The 15,417-nt window shown below is 39.2% G+C and overlaps 1 protein-coding gene across 1 annotated transcript; it reads right to left on the reverse strand.

Annotated features, from left to right (window-relative positions):
• Positions 1-7,445: 7,445 nt before the first annotated feature.
• CHMP1B (charged multivesicular body protein 1B) lies at positions 7,446-14,845 on the reverse strand. Its single transcript, XM_009579184.1, has 8 exons — positions 14,701-14,845; positions 13,027-13,124; positions 12,148-12,294; positions 11,405-11,473; positions 10,924-11,031; positions 9,895-9,938; positions 9,177-9,249; positions 7,446-8,148 (listed from the first exon to the last, which is right to left on the reverse strand). The coding sequence occupies exons 1-8, from the start codon at positions 14,843-14,845 to the stop codon at positions 8,104-8,106; spliced, it is 729 nt and encodes a 242-aa protein (XP_009577479.1). The 3' UTR covers positions 7,446-8,103.
• Positions 14,846-15,417: the final 572 nt, after the last annotated feature.

Here is a 15,417-nt window from a genome sequence, read left to right on the forward strand (position 1 = left end):
GGTTTAGAAGCATCCTATATCAGTTCTGCAAAACAGAGCTTAAATGATTTACCGTCAGATTCTTTCAGCTCCTGTTAGACTCCTGTTTTTCTTTCATGTGGGTAGCAGAGGTCAGCAGCGGCAGGAGATGCATGCTTTCACTTTGTCTCACATTTGCTGCTGTCATTCTGAGCCCGTGCCGGTCCCTGCAGAGCGGCAGGATGTGTTCATGCTCACAGCCCTAGATGCTAATTGATTTTAGGGAGCCCATTCATCAGTTAAATTTAGTAGATCACCCACCAGGTTTGCTGTTCACTGTCAAAGGTAATTCAATTAAAACTCCAGAAGTGTGACTAACTATTCGATGGTAAATATGTTTAGCAGCTGTGTTGCTGTATCTTCTCCGTCCTATTGTGTCTCTGAACCAGCCCCGGCGCAGCTTGTGACTGAGCCATATACCTTGGCTGATTAATGTATACAACAGTTTTGCAGCAGGGCCAAAAATTAAGTCCAAATGCCTTCTTTGGTATGCAATGACATGCAAATGTCTAAACATAATAGCTTCAGTAAGAAAAAAGCCTCAGAAGTGTTGAAAGGCAGCAGTGGCTACAATGGTTGAATTAACTCCCTACATCTATAGGTTTTTGGGTCTGTTTTTAATAACTTTCAAAAGAATCAAATTTGGATTTGCAAATCCATTGATGGTTTGGGATCTCCTCATTCCTACTTGTAAACACCTAGTTTCCCCTTAGCCATCAAAGTTCATATGAAAGCCATCCAGTATGACTTTATCCCATCACCGAAGCTGTGTATAAATCAGGCAGACGTCGCAGCGCTCTTGTGGAAAGATGTTTCTATTAAACAGGGGAGGTGGGGGAAGCCGGGCTGAATTCCTCCAGGCTGACAACCGGGCTTTGACTCTTCATGTCTGCTGGCATCGGTCACTCATAGGTGGTTTGGTAGTAATTAAGCGCATCGTTAATGATCCCATTGTACGCCATGGGACAAAATGGTGTGTCTGCTTAATAGATTAAAGGAAAACATTATCTGAGAAGCACAGGTAAACAAGACACACATCCCTCAACCTTTCACCCTTGAAGACCAAGGTTCACATCCCCCTAGAGCGCAAATAAATAGGAGACTGGACTCTCTCGAGTCACTGCCGGCGAGTTTATATTCACGGTGAGATTTCTGCGGAGCCCGACAGACTTGTCGGTCGCAGGGATGGGAGAGGATGGGTGGGATGCAGGCTTGGAAGGGGCTGGGAGCAGAGATGCACAGCAAAACTCCCCAAATCACTGCCCGTACAGAAAGCAGCATGTATTTACTTACAGTGACTGCTTAAAATTATTATAAAATGCAGAGTTTCTAATAGTTACCATTGCACGGGTCCCATTTCATCAACTTACTCTGCAAGAGTCAAACCCCACACAAACACTGAGATTTTCTGATTTCTGTGTGGTTGTAGAAAATAAACGAGATCCAGCGACTCCGCAAACCACCGGTCTTTCTGCACGTCTTTTAAAAGCAGGAGGAGGAACACTTGTGCGGTTCGGTAAATAGCGTCCTGAGAAAACATCCAGATTTCCCAAACATCACCACAAACCTTTACGAAGAGCTTGGGAATACCTGGTCTATTTAATAATCTAACCACAGGCTAACTGAAGTTGTAAAACTTCAACAAAAGCATTACATTTGAAAGAGAACCCAGGATATTCTATATTTGCCATTTTAAACATGCTATACACAAGACAACTCGGGGTTTGGTTAAGCATTGATCTTTACCATACAGTGTATTTTCTAAATATTTGGATGAAAAGCAGTGTCATTGTTAAATGTAGTAATTACCACTACTTCTGCTATCTTTACAGATATAATTCTTTCTGCAGAAGAGGTTGTTAGAAGTATACATTTCATATACAGATAGTAAGTTTTTAAGCAATGGTCAAATACTTACAGCAACGTCACTGGATAAGCAACGACTTTGATATACGGTTGCTGCCAGGAATCTTTTTTTTATTGCTGCTGTTGAATCTCTTCCTTCTTCTGGCATTAATAAATTAAGGCACCTGCTATACAAATCAGCAGAAATCTGGAAAATCATTATCACTTCAATGCGGAAACAATGTCCATCACAAAAGAACAAATGGGGTATGTAGCCTACAAGGGACTTTAAAAAAAGATTCTATTTGTCAAATTACTAGAGGAAAAGTTGATCTTACTGTTATGGACTTTATCCACTTCCAGGTCACATCAATTAGTTACAGCAGTCTCTCGGAGACTGGAACTAATTTACAACACACTGAACGGGACTGCCTGCTTCTCCTGTGCATTGCAAGTCAAATGTTGGGGCTTTATACTGGTACCCGGAACTGAAAAATCACTGGCAACAGAAATAGAGCTTAATGGTTCCAATACTAACCCATTTTGCAGCAAGAGAAACAAAGTCCTGACTGCGATAAGAACAGAGGGAAGTATCTTGCAGAGACTCTCCAGCATTACATTTAAATTAATCTTTGAAAAAAAGTTTTAAAAAAAAAAATAGAGAGAGAGAATGTCTTTAAAAGAAGTTTTGAAATGTTTTACTGACAGCTCATTTTGACAAAAATTGATTGTAATAAAGAATTATGCATCAGATAGTGGGGAAATTATATTAAGCTGATTATTATCTTGTCAGATACATATATTTGTTGGCACGTAACATTTATTGCTTCATACTTTTGCAAAAAGATTGTTTCACTCAGAGTTACAAGTTCGGAATATCCTAAGCAGTATGCACAGGTCGTCGCAACAGTAAACCATCCCATAGATTAGAAATATGCAATACTGAAGTACTTTTACCCTCTGAAATCACCCTTGTCTAGATAAGAGCTTGAAAGCAGCCCATCTGCTGCGAGAGGGTCGGGTTCTGGCTGCTTTCACGGCAACCGGCACCGTTGGAAGACATTGGAAAGCTTTCCAAAGAACTGGAAAGAGCTGGGATCCTACAGCCCATTGATTTTCTATCTTGAACTGTGTATCACAGTTGATTCAGCATGACTTTCTTAATAAAGAGTAGTAAAGGTCAAGCGAAAGCCTGTAAGACTCACTTACTGCATCTTCTTCCAAGTTAAAAAGGCTCAATTGGCACTTGAAATGAGTTACAGATTGTTCGCGTCAGTCTTTTCCTTTATTTGAATGGTAATGAAGAGAGCTGCTTCCGATACAAGTAAGGCCACTGACCCTTCTTGGGATTTCATTGAAAAAATATTGTTTGACAAAAAAAAAAAAAAAAAAAAAACACTGAGCAGTACACTGCCGGTAGTTCAAACCAGGCCTTTGCAATAGATGAATGCTAATGCTAAAGCCAAAAAAAATGCAATGCACTATGCAGACAGAGAGAATCCTGAAGCCAAAGTAAATACTTCATCAAATCAAATCTCAACGTGGGCAACACCTCTAATAAGAAAATGAAATTTTCTATTAAAATACATTTTCCATCAGCACGCAACATGTTTCCTTCTGTATACAACAGAATTATCATCACAGGACAAAAAAAAAAAGAACAACAGCTAAAGAAACCCAAGAGAACTTAACTAAAAATTAAACAATTTTAAAAAAGTTTTAAGCACAAAGTTATTCAGTATCACACTCCTCTCCAAGTCCCAAATTAATGCCTAAAGACAGCAAAGAAACGTTTTGAAGTGCATTTAGCGAAGATGTTCACACGAACCCGCTGATGGCCCTGTGCAACGTGTTTCCAGGTTGTATTTTGTGCAACACAGCAGCTTCTAGGCAAGGATCAAAGCCCTAGCCCTGATAGAGGCAGGTCTCACCGAGCTTTGATACTGTCTAGAAACAGAGGTTCCACAGGGGAGACAGTTCCTTAAACCAGCTAGTGACGACTCTGAAAGTCCTTTGTTTTAACAATTCAAAAAAATAATAATTTATGTAGGACCTGTGCAAAAACAAAGCTTGAGGCTCCCTCTGCTGGTTCCCAAACAACAGTGGAAGGGGAAACCAAAAATGGATGGTTTTTAGCTCTGGGGAGGACAAACTCAAAACCACACTATCTCCTACCAGTTTTCCACATGACTCCTGGTTATATATGGTAAGGACAGAAAACCCTCTTAGATGTTTAAGCATGAGGGATACACTCCATACCAGACTAAACATTAAAACCAAAAACCATAACATTTTAAATAGATTCTATTTTACGTTGTTATACTTAATCTTAATTACTCCCTAAACTGTTGTCCCAAATCTTTCTCAATAATATCCACTTTACTTTCTTCTTATTTTCTCTCCATAAAGATTTAATTTGCTGATCATCTTCTCACAGAAAAATATCGATGACATTATGACATCTGCTTGTTTACCCAGGTATCTTCTCACAGAAAAATATTGACGACATTATGACATCTGCTTGTTTACCCAGGTACTGAGCCCCACCAGCAAACAGCCATATAACCTAGGAACACATCTGAAATAATTTGTCTGTACACTTTTATTTACCACTTGCAGTTACATTTACAAGTTGTTCCATACAAGTAAAGCAGTTTTCAAAATGAACTCTACCAGAGCTACAAAAATTATTCTCTTCTCTATACATTTCACCAGCTTCAGAATTTATTTCTGTACACAGTTGCTGACTATATTTAACAAAATTTCACTATTTTTTGGCTCTGAGGATCTCCACAAAGGCAACTTGATCATTTTATCTCACTGCAATCAAGAAAGTAAAAGTTCTTGTTCTTCCTTTCCTTCCCTCTCCTTTCATCTGAAGCTCTTCATGGCTTTCAGTTTTGGAATTCAAATGAATGAAGACTAATGCTACCACACACTAGCAGTTTTAAATAACCAAGGAAAAAAATGTCGAGCAAAACCATCTTGCAACATTTCAAGCAATGTTTCACTTTAGATGTGTCTGCTCATAAGCATAAATATTGAATTATCTGGTAATAAGGTACATAAAAGCACATACAATTTATTTAACATGAAATGAACTTCCACAAACACATACAGTCAACTTACAAGAAACACTAGCAAGGCAGGAGTGAGAAGCCACAGTTGTTCAGAAAAGAGCAAATATTTTGAGGAGAGCCTGAATGGAGGAAGGACATGAAATTCAAATATTGCTCTAGAAGTGACTTTCAGTTTTAAACATTTCCAAAAGACTTGAGAAAAATATATACATTCAAAATGTAACTGTTAAAACTTTCTGAATGCCAGCTCTCATACACGAATGCTTCTGAAGAGAAAAGAAATCATCTTCCCCAGGAGAGGGCAGGGAATCTACACACAGAAGGAGCCAATACGAAACCCTGGCCCCGTTGGAATACACAGCAATTCTCAGAGTGAAGTCAGCAGGGAAAAAAATCCATTGTTTCAAACACGTATTTCTTCCCCAAGTCAGCTAAGCCTGCCTACCCCTTTGCATCATAGTCCCGCAGAGGTAACATTAATTAGGTCAATCAAGCCTTTATGTTTACTTGTTAAACCCTTTGAAAAAAAAGATGCTGGAAATCTATTCTGGTACTGGAGTTCACAAGCCTGGGATAAGATCAAAACTATGAAACAGGCTGTGTATAGCCAGTAAGATAACCTTACTTAATATTTAACTTGCAGCAATCTAATCAGTCTCATCTCCCTTTATTTATAAATTCCTCCAAAGCCCCAAGGCAAGGCAACATACTCAGAAAATCAAATACACAGGATCTCAGAATTGCTGTCTACCCCCCTCAAGAAGTTTAGGAATGGCCAGGAACGGCCTAAAAGCAGCATAATCTTCAACATTAAAATAAGCCAGACAAGCTAGCTGAAGTTGTCCAATATTAAACACTGAAAACCTCGGTAGTTCCATCAACAAGCAACCACAAAGTAAACTCAGATGTGGATTTTTTACACAACAGTAACCTTCCAATCCTATCACGAGATATAAAGTAACTGAATATCAAAAAAAATTAAGTAAGTTCAGCAAGGCAAAGGCACACGCACAAGCAGTTACCACAGTTGTGGGTAACCTGGTTGCATAGATTTACCATTATGTTTTTGTTATATTGTTCAGAAGGAGCTAGGGAAAAAAAAATAGTAGTATTTAGTCCCTCTCCTAACATGTTTTATTAATAATTTGAAAGAATTGTACCAAGACTACAGATGCAGGTACATGGTTTTTAAACACCTTCCAATTTCTCCTACTTACAGGAGGAACATTCAAGATGTTTAAAAGAAAGCCGCATCGAAAATAAATGTAAACACGTGAAAAGACCACATTTTAAACAAATCATTTTCGTTTAGGCTGCCAGTGTGAGATACACTATTCCACAACATTTTAGGTTGTTTTGTCTATCTTATTTTCCACATCTTATTTTTACAGTAGCCTTGAATACTTCAGTATGTAACATCCTGCTAAGCCTTCAAAGTGATTTGAGTAACACATTCAAAATATAGTTTGACACTGCTCTGAAATGTTTCATCATTTTTGCATGCTTTCACTGAAAAAATCCTGCTTGGCTAAAAAAGCAAAGTTTTTTTTTCTTAACTATTTCCCCAACACTGGAAAACCAACGTGATCCTGAACACCAGCAAATTAACAACTAATTCTAAGTCTAGTGCTTCACACTTTCCCTCACCCCTACAAAGATAAAACAAAAAAACAAGCCCAAAAAGTCAGGAAGAGAATTTTAACATCACTGTTTATCACAACACATCACAAGTAGTTTCAGCTACAAATTTCTACAACCATTTCTTTACTTCACAACTGCAGCCAGAGTTTGAAGCTACCAAAAGTAGCCAGTAGATTCTCTCTTACCGTGCAGAAATGTAAAGGGGCTAAAGGGATCACTAAAACAAACCAGCTTCTCCATAAGACTGCAATATTACAAATCATGTTATTTTATCTGCAGAGAGCAGTATTACGCCTTACAAAATAAAGTAGCTGTTCTTAATCCAACATAACTGATGTGCACATCTAGCAGCCTGCCCCTGTGACTGAGCTGGCCTGTTCTACTCATCTACTACTCACCTGCTGCGAGGGGCAGAGGAAACGCTGATCTAAGGGAGCGCCCCGCTTAGAGAAGACAGGGTTGGGACCTTGACTCACGAAGGAGGACTGCGAAGATCTGAACCTGAGGAAGAGCACTTCTGTATTTTTCATATACGGAAGAACACTGAAGTGGGGAATATGATCACAAGACTTGTCCTTACGTATAAAAAAAGGTGACTAGATTAAAAGCAAACACAGGGTAAGAAGGAATGGAGAAAAGCAGGCTTCAGTTATCTCATATAAGGCTTCTCAGCCTGAGCCTAAAGAAAATGGATAGCATAAGTTCCCTATTAACAGGAACTAGATGTTACGTTGGCAGAAACAGAGGTGAGTGGCATAACTGGCTGCACCCCAGGATACTGAGAAGAAAACAAAATGGAGAAGCTACAGCACTTGACATTAAGCAACAAGCAAGCTGCAACATTCACCAGAACTGACAAAGAGTTGAAAAATATATTTTATTCCTCCTGTACTAAAGTGATGACACCGTACAAGTTCCCAATTATATGAAAAGAGCTTTTGGTAATTCATTTTTTAACTGAACAACTAATTTCAGCACAATTACCCTAGCTTTAAAAGACTAAAAAACCCAGACTGAAGTCCACTTATTTGTTTTAACAAGCGTATTTTCCATGAAGTCCACGCTGTCCACCTTTGCGTGCTCCAGGAGTTTGGCTGTGTAAGAAAGTTATCTACAACAGTCACCTGAACTGAATACATCAGTTCTCCAACCATAAACAGTTCTCATAATTTAAAAAAATCACTTCATAATTTAAAATATATATCAATGACACTCTACTTTTCTTTTAGCTAGAATGTACCAACATTACTAGCTGACTTAGAATATCAACTTGATTTTGTGAAAAAAGCTTGCGAAAAATATATCAACTTCAAAATGTACAGAAAAGGACATTAGAGAGCTGATATTTTTGGGTTACTTAATGTATTTAGAAAGAGCAGCAAGCTAGGAGTGAAGTACCCTATATTACAAATATTCAAACACCTAAGCCATACTGTATACACCTTTCTAGTGTAGTGAAGGGTTAGTTACAGAAAGGGTATTTTGAAAGCATGTACAAAGAACTGCAGCTTTGTTTAACTTAAACTTGATCACGCAGGCGGGCCAGTCTCTGTGACAGTTCATCCTGCAGAATTGTAAAACACAAAGAAACCAGCTATCAGTAATATGAAAATTAATTTTTGCAAAGTTCTGCAATGGCCAAGCAATCTCATGTCCAGATGATAGGAAATTATCTCATGTACAAGTCTTAACAAGATTTGCTTAAGACCTCAGGAATGGCTGTACCAGGTGAGACCACAGGTCCATACAGCTATCTCATCTCCAGCAGTGGATACCTACGAAGGAGTTTCAGAACACAGCAAGTAGAGATAGGATTGTTTTGGGTGGTTTTTTTATGTATCATCTTTGCAAGCGCAAATCAGCTCTTACAGAACTGCATCCTCATTTGGATGCAGCCTTGACTGACCAAGGCTGGTATCCAACTGAACTGCTACAGCGAGATAGCAGTAGGCCTATTTGTTTCAGAGGGCCTGGTACAAGGTGAAACGGAACTTTTTAAAGAATGTGGAATACTTGAGGCTTCCCAAACATCGTTCAGTTAAGATAAGGCTCCCTAAAGCCTACTCCATAAAGACGGGAGGACAGAAATAAACTGTTCCCTTTCCATTCCCTCAAATATATTTCCCTAGAATGGGAAAAGCAACTCACCAAAAGATCTGTGGAACCTTCCCATCAGGATCTGCCCATGCACAAGAAATTCTAAGCCCTCCTCTAGAGCAACGGTGGAATCCTTTGCACTAGTCTCGTAAGACCTTTCACATGTTAATGGGGAAAAACCCAAAGGCCTCTTGTATGCTAGGGGAGATGGCTGGATTCATTAAATTTGGAGTAGGTAGGAGAGTCAACTGCTTGGAACTCTATCAAATAACTATGCAAAAATACATCTGAAACATCTAAACTTTCTGGATTTACTAAGCAGACAAATGTATTTTAAAATTATTTTGATTGCAAGACTGTTTTAAGTACACACTATTTCTTCTGGACAGCTAAAATCTAATTACAATTTAGCAAGCTTGTTTTGACCGAGTGAAGCATTAATTCTCGTATCACATTTCTCTAGAAACATTGATTTCAATTAAATCTAAGGTTTACCTGTTCTGCTGAGGCAACGCTTGTACCAACAGAACCTGTCTGTCCTTGAGGTAGTTCCATGTTCAGATCAAGACTAGTAGGAGAGAACAAAACAAAACAAGTCAGGTAAACATGGCTAAAGGAAGAAGCACAGTAACTGACAAGCAGAGCAATACTGAGATAGCATAAGGCCACCAGCATCCCATGAACGCTGTACTCCAGCTACTTAGACAACTTAATCAGTAAATTTGACTCACTACCAAGAAGACAAGTCATATATTACAACTAGCCATAACTAAATAAATTCTGCTTAATCAGGACTGAGCAAGATTTCTGTTTAGCAGAGGTATATCAGATATGGCATGTGTACGAATGACAAAAAGTTCACTCATAAAAGAAGAGGAAAAGTGTGGAGAAACATGGCAAGGATTGCTAATGCTAAAGCCAATCCAAGTAAATAATGAAATGCTATCCTGACAAGTAACATATGATTTCAGGCTTCTGCAGAACCACCCCTGCATCCTGACATTCGCAGCAGCTTTGAGTGAGAACAGAATGAAATACCAGCAACTAAACTATTACGAGAATGATGCCCAGAGGTAAAAGGAAAATGGTGATTCTTCTCTGCTTCCAAAAGACAAACACATATAAACCAAGGGTATTTGACCTTCAAGTTAACCAGGAAGGGTTGCTGGAACCAAGATTTATTCAAGAAATAGTCACTCAAAATTTTACCTACCCTGCTTCATCTGCCATTTCCTGTAGAAGCATATCCACTTGGTTCTAAAGTAGAGAAAAAAAAATTGATTGTTGCATATTGTAGTTTATGACAAGCTCTTCTGCTACATCTTGAGAGAACAGAAATTACTTTAATGAAACTGATTTAAAGGTAAATATCTTTCACAGAACATTTTTGTGCTTAACCACCAGAGGGCCCTGTATGAACTCAAAAATAAGGAGTAGGGGTGCTCAGCCTGTTAAACTCCTATTAATTGAACTCTAGCTTCTGAAATAACGCTTCTAAAGAATTAAACTTATCTGTAAAAAAATCCAAACATACTTGAATATTTCAGGTGTTGATTATTAGCTACTAAAATACTGCTTTGCACAACATGGAAAAAAGCCCATCTCCAATAGATTTGGGTTTAGGTTTGTTTGTTTATCTTAGTTACAAAGCACTACCTCCAGTAAATTTCTCCCTCTGACAAAACTTCTGTTGGAATAGCACGTTTAGCTCCTTGTGGAATAGCACAAGGGGATAGGTGCTAGGTATTCTTAACTATGCCAGGCATTGTTTAAGGCTTTATTTTAGTAAACACTTGCCCATAAATTGAAAGTAGGTAATTAACAACTACTAATTTGGTGGTGACTAATGTAATTTTGTTAATATCAGTGACTTAGAACTATTGATTTTCTCACAGCATATTCTGCTTTGATAATTAATGCTGCAGTGTCTTCTCATTCAGAAGTTCATTAAGAACTCATCAAAACGCTGCTTATTCAGTAGGAGGGTTACACTTTTCAAGATATATAAAATAAAGCCTCCTATGAGTGAAATAGACTAAAATACATATATGTGATCCACTGTACTTGTGACTATAATTTGAAATAGTCTCTTCATCACAAAGAAGCACAAAGCAAAAGTGAAAAGGTTCCAGTTTCTGCTATGTCTCAAAGTAGGCAGAAAGAAAAGTATCAGACATTTCCACACAGTTTAGACACATCATTTAAGATCACCTTTTTTTAAAAAAAAAATTACTATTCTTACTTGTGGCGTTGTTAGCGTAGTAGTGTTGCTCATTGTGTCTTCCATCTGTTGTGTCTGAACATCTAGTGTTTCAAACTGATGCTCAAATTTATCCATTAGTGCAGATATCTATTAAAAATATGAATCAAATCAATGACCTGCAGATAACGGAAGATAAATATATCTCAACTGGCAAAAATAGAATCACACTACAAGAAGGCTGCAAGCAGTTTCTGGAGATCAGAAGCTTGTCCCGCTCCCAACGCCAACTCTGAAGCTGATCTAACACTGCAGTTCAGGCAGGTTGGTCAGGTTGTCCAGTCAAGTTCTGAGCATCTCCATTTATGAGGGCTTCACAACCACGTTGGGCAACCTGTTCCAGGATCTACCAACCTCCCTGCAAAACCTTTTCTCTTGATTGGAATTTCCCTTTTTAAAACATGTGTGACCATTTCCCTTTCTGCTTTTGATGTGCACCTCCAAGAAAAGTAAGTATATTTACCTTTTCCAAGTTCATGCTCTTCAGCGTGGCGTCCATAGACTTAACTACCCCTGCCATCGACTTAGTTACCTGAAATGAGGTAAAGGAAAGTATTACAAAGAAAAACGAGCATTCTTAACAAGCTCTCCTATCTCTATCCACAGAGTTTCTACAGTATCAAATAGCAGGGCACACACTATTGCCATCTCAAATGCCACTTTTTTTTTTTTTATAGCTCCCACCATTTCAAATTCTATAAATTAACTCAACCACTTGAAATATGCATTCTGAACTGAAATTCGCTAGTGTATACGGCATTAACTTTTGTGGGTCTCGAGACCTGCCAAATGTTAAGGGATGTATTTGGTATACAGATCACATGGCAAAATAAACTTTCTGGCTGAAGAGCAGTACAGTAGAGCTAAAAAAGATTTCTAGAATCACATGTCCTACATCACGACTTTATGTATTGGAAGTGGAGCAGTATCTTTGCAAAATAATCTTAACAGTGTAACCAGCAAAACACAGTGCATCCTTAAGAGCATGAATAGTAACAGCTAACAGAAGTTACCAGCTACAAAACAGAGTGGATAGCAATCTATTTCTAAAGAGCAGGTGCCAGGGTGATTCCAGTACCTGATTTACTATTGGCTAAATCTGAAACCAAAACTGAAACTTTTCAGCTCATTATAGGTAGAATTAAAGTCACTTCTAAGATGATCAGAGGTCTCATACTTGCAACAGATTTGTGAAAACAGACTTACCTTGCCCATTGTCACTGCAGTCTGAACTCTTGCTGCTACAGCATCTACCCTGGCACTCATGCGCAAGAAATTGATGGCTTGATTCTTCTGGCGGATTGCATTTTCTGCATGTATTCGTGCGACTTCCATGTTACCCTTCTGAATTGCCTGTTGGGGGGAAAAAAAAAAAAAAGAAAAAGCATTTTAACCTTCCCTGCTCTTGTAAACATGATTTCTGAATAGCCTATTTCTTTTTTGAAGTAAGCATCAATTCATCACATATCTTTTATATTAAAAGAGAAAATAAAACCCTCTCTCCTCCCGCAATATTTCTCAAACTTTTTCAAGACGTGAAGCCCTAAATTCTTTCCAAAGAAGGTATCTAGCATGCATTTCAAGTAGAAGGTTTTACAGAGCTACAGAAACATAGTTTTCTCATTCCAAAAACGTTTTCAGTATCAAGACCCAAACACGGATACAGTTGGTATGGTTGTATTTCATGGACAAAAATACAGTCAAATAAGCTTAGTCTCTCTCTTTACTACTTCAAGGACTCAAAAACTATTTTAAAGTTCCTCTTCATAAGCCCTTTTAATACAAGATGATAAACATTAAGATTAAATATTTTTAACTTTGAGAACAACAACCTGTAGCAAAATACATACAAGACAATTTTCTCAGGAAGCAAATGCCACAAGCTGTACAAGAGGATACAAAAGAATGTATCCTCACATTTACTAATGAGTACAGGAAGAGTTATAGTCACGTATTTGAAATCACAAGCACCTATCACAGTATTATTCGCATGCGTACCAGGAAAATGGTAAAACCACCGGATATTTTCTTGCTGTAATATGTAAACAACAGATCTAAAGAGCTTGTTTCAGACCCACTGCTTACCTTCTTAATTTTAGCTTTCTCAGCCTTTTCTTCTTTGTCGCATTTTTTTGAGTTCCTGTTGAGTTCCTTTGCAGCAAACTTCAAATTAAACAGGTGTTCTGCAGCACAAGTTAAGGGTTCAAGAACCGGATCAATCCTTTCATTGTAGTATTTTGGTCCCCCGTTTGAAGTGCTACCAAACCTAGCGTATACTCTGTTTCCCCATTAGTGATATTAAAACTTGGAAAATTATATTTAAGTAAGCCCTTGAAATTCACACAATAAGGAGACCTACCAAGCTGCTTTACAATTAGAATGCCACTTATCATCTGGGTTCTAAAATGTAAGGCCATAAAAAATAAGTTCAGATCCCAAACTGGCGCCACTTAACATCAAACCTACTTCAAACTGATGAATACAACAAACCAAACCTCCCCCAAGAGAAACTGTAAGTCTTACTCTGCCAGCTACTTTCACTCACACACCCGGAGTCTTGACTCTCAGTGAAATGGAAGTGCGGTTCACTGGCCTGCCTGGAACCACCCCATCCGAAAAAAAAAGCCACTGAGAAACAACAGACAAATTAACAGTGTAATAGCAAACTGGCTTAGCTGACCATGGCCAGGTACAAAGCAGGAGGCAGGGCTGCCCTCTCAAGCCACAGCATGATCTCGGGTTTAAATTGCTCATGCAACAACTTTACAGCTCAGCCTCCCAGCCCTGGGTCATGTGAGCGATTCTGGGGTCCCCGACAGCTCTGTCATATGGCTTTTGGGGAAAAAATACTTACGTCAGCAAGAGAAACTTTTCTTTTTAAAAAGTTCAAGTCCTGCTTAAGCTGCAAGCTCTAAGAATACAGTTGAACAAGCCTTCATAGTGACTTAGAATGATTGCATTAAACTGTTACTGACAGAATAAAGTATGTGATGTAAAAATAACAATTAAAAAACCATACTCTTAAAATACTGTTGATGAAAGCTTCCAAACAATATCAGTCTTTCTCAAACAAAATGGAAGTACAAAGCTTTATAGGCTTCTTTCATGCCACCTTTTGATATCCCAAAAGATGCAGCAAGTACAAAGATGCTTAACAGTTAAGTGGAAGCACAAGAAGCTAAACATTATGAGGTACTTGAGGTTTCATTAATATTTCAAGTATATAAATTATTCCAGAACTGTTTTTTTTTCTTTTAAAGTCCAGCCATGCATCTTGGAGCTCTGACAGCAACCTGAAGGCATTAGGAAGTCTGTTGATGTATTTGTTATCCTATCCTATAAACACCACAAGCAGGCTACAAAAAGGGAACAGCTGTGCCTATACATCTAGGATATTTATCAAGGTAGCTACCAGTAACACTAAAATTGCTGCTTGTATTTATACTTCTTTGCTTTAAAACCTAGGTCACCATCCCTTTCAGCAGCAATAAGTGTATTGCACCGAGACACAGATTAGGTAGTTTACCAAACAGGAAAATACCTTTAGGTTGTTCATTTAAGTATACTTCAGGTCAGATACCAGAACAACCAGGTAAAACATGACATCACCTATTTACACCGATTACACTGAAACAGCATTTCAGAGCAGTTTATTTTGAAATAACTTCCTCAGTTACTCACTTGGGGCATTTACCTTCGACGTTAAAAGAGCTCACCCTGCCAGCTCCACAGCTCTTCCATCCCATGACGAGCACATACTCGCTCCTCCCTTAAGTGTCTTTCTCGATGTGCCATAACCCCAGTGAAACCGAACTTCCACCATTAACCGTGACTCACAGTCATCTGCTCCAGCACTCCCGTCAGTCCCCACCACAACCGGCAACGCCGAGCACTGCCAGCACATTTCAACCACACCGAGACCTCTGCAATCTCTGAGGCTTTTTTTGCCTCTGCACGTTAAGGTAGTTTCATACAGCAAAAAAGTTTAAATTTGCCCATAAGGTTTTCCCCGCATGTAACTTCTTTTCAACACCAGGAAACACAGCCGGGTTTGTTCAGCGGACAACGGTCGCTGTTTGGGGGGACAGCTGGCGAGTTAGCCTCGCTGACATCATCCCAGCCTATACACGGCGCTGGATGTATGGCACGTCAGATGTCCCCGGTGCACAATTTGCACTACTCTATGCCACAAATGACATTTTCTGCCCCAGGGCCATTTTCTGCCCGTGCTCTGCAGCCCTGGGGGAGGTGACACTGCCTTCCCCCTCCTGGCCCCCCAGCCAAGGCTTGGCCGATCTTGCCTCGGAAAGAGAAACTGAACTTCCCATTCCCTTCCCCATCCGTGGGCGGAGGGCAATCCCCACGCTTGGGAAGCGCAGCTCCCACCAGTGCCACACAACACCGCAGACTCCGGGAAAAGGCCCTCCGAAGGCCCCGGCCCCCCCCGGGGCCGCCCCGCGCCCCCACCGACCGCCG

The sequence above is a fragment of the Fulmarus glacialis genome, unplaced genomic scaffold (genome assembly GCF_000690835.1).
Source record: "Fulmarus glacialis isolate BGI_N327 unplaced genomic scaffold, ASM69083v1 scaffold7606, whole genome shotgun sequence".
In the NCBI taxonomy this organism is placed as follows: domain Eukaryota; kingdom Metazoa; phylum Chordata; class Aves; order Procellariiformes; family Procellariidae; genus Fulmarus; species Fulmarus glacialis.

What these genes read in the sequence shown, in the direction of transcription:
- CHMP1B (XM_009579184.1), bottom strand. Translation starts at nt 14,845, where the DNA reads ATGTGCTGGCAGTGCTCGGCGTTGCCGGTTGTGGTGGGGACTGACGGG. An exon ending in GACACTTAAGGGAGGAGCGA is followed by an intron (nt 13,125 to 14,700) that starts GTATGTGCTCGT and finishes CTTGTGCTGCAG; the next exon opens with AACACCTGTTTAATTTGAAG. An exon ending in AGAGCATGAACTTGGAAAAG is followed by an intron (nt 11,032 to 11,404) that starts GTAAATATACTT and finishes TATTTTTAATAG; the next exon opens with ATATCTGCACTAATGGATAA.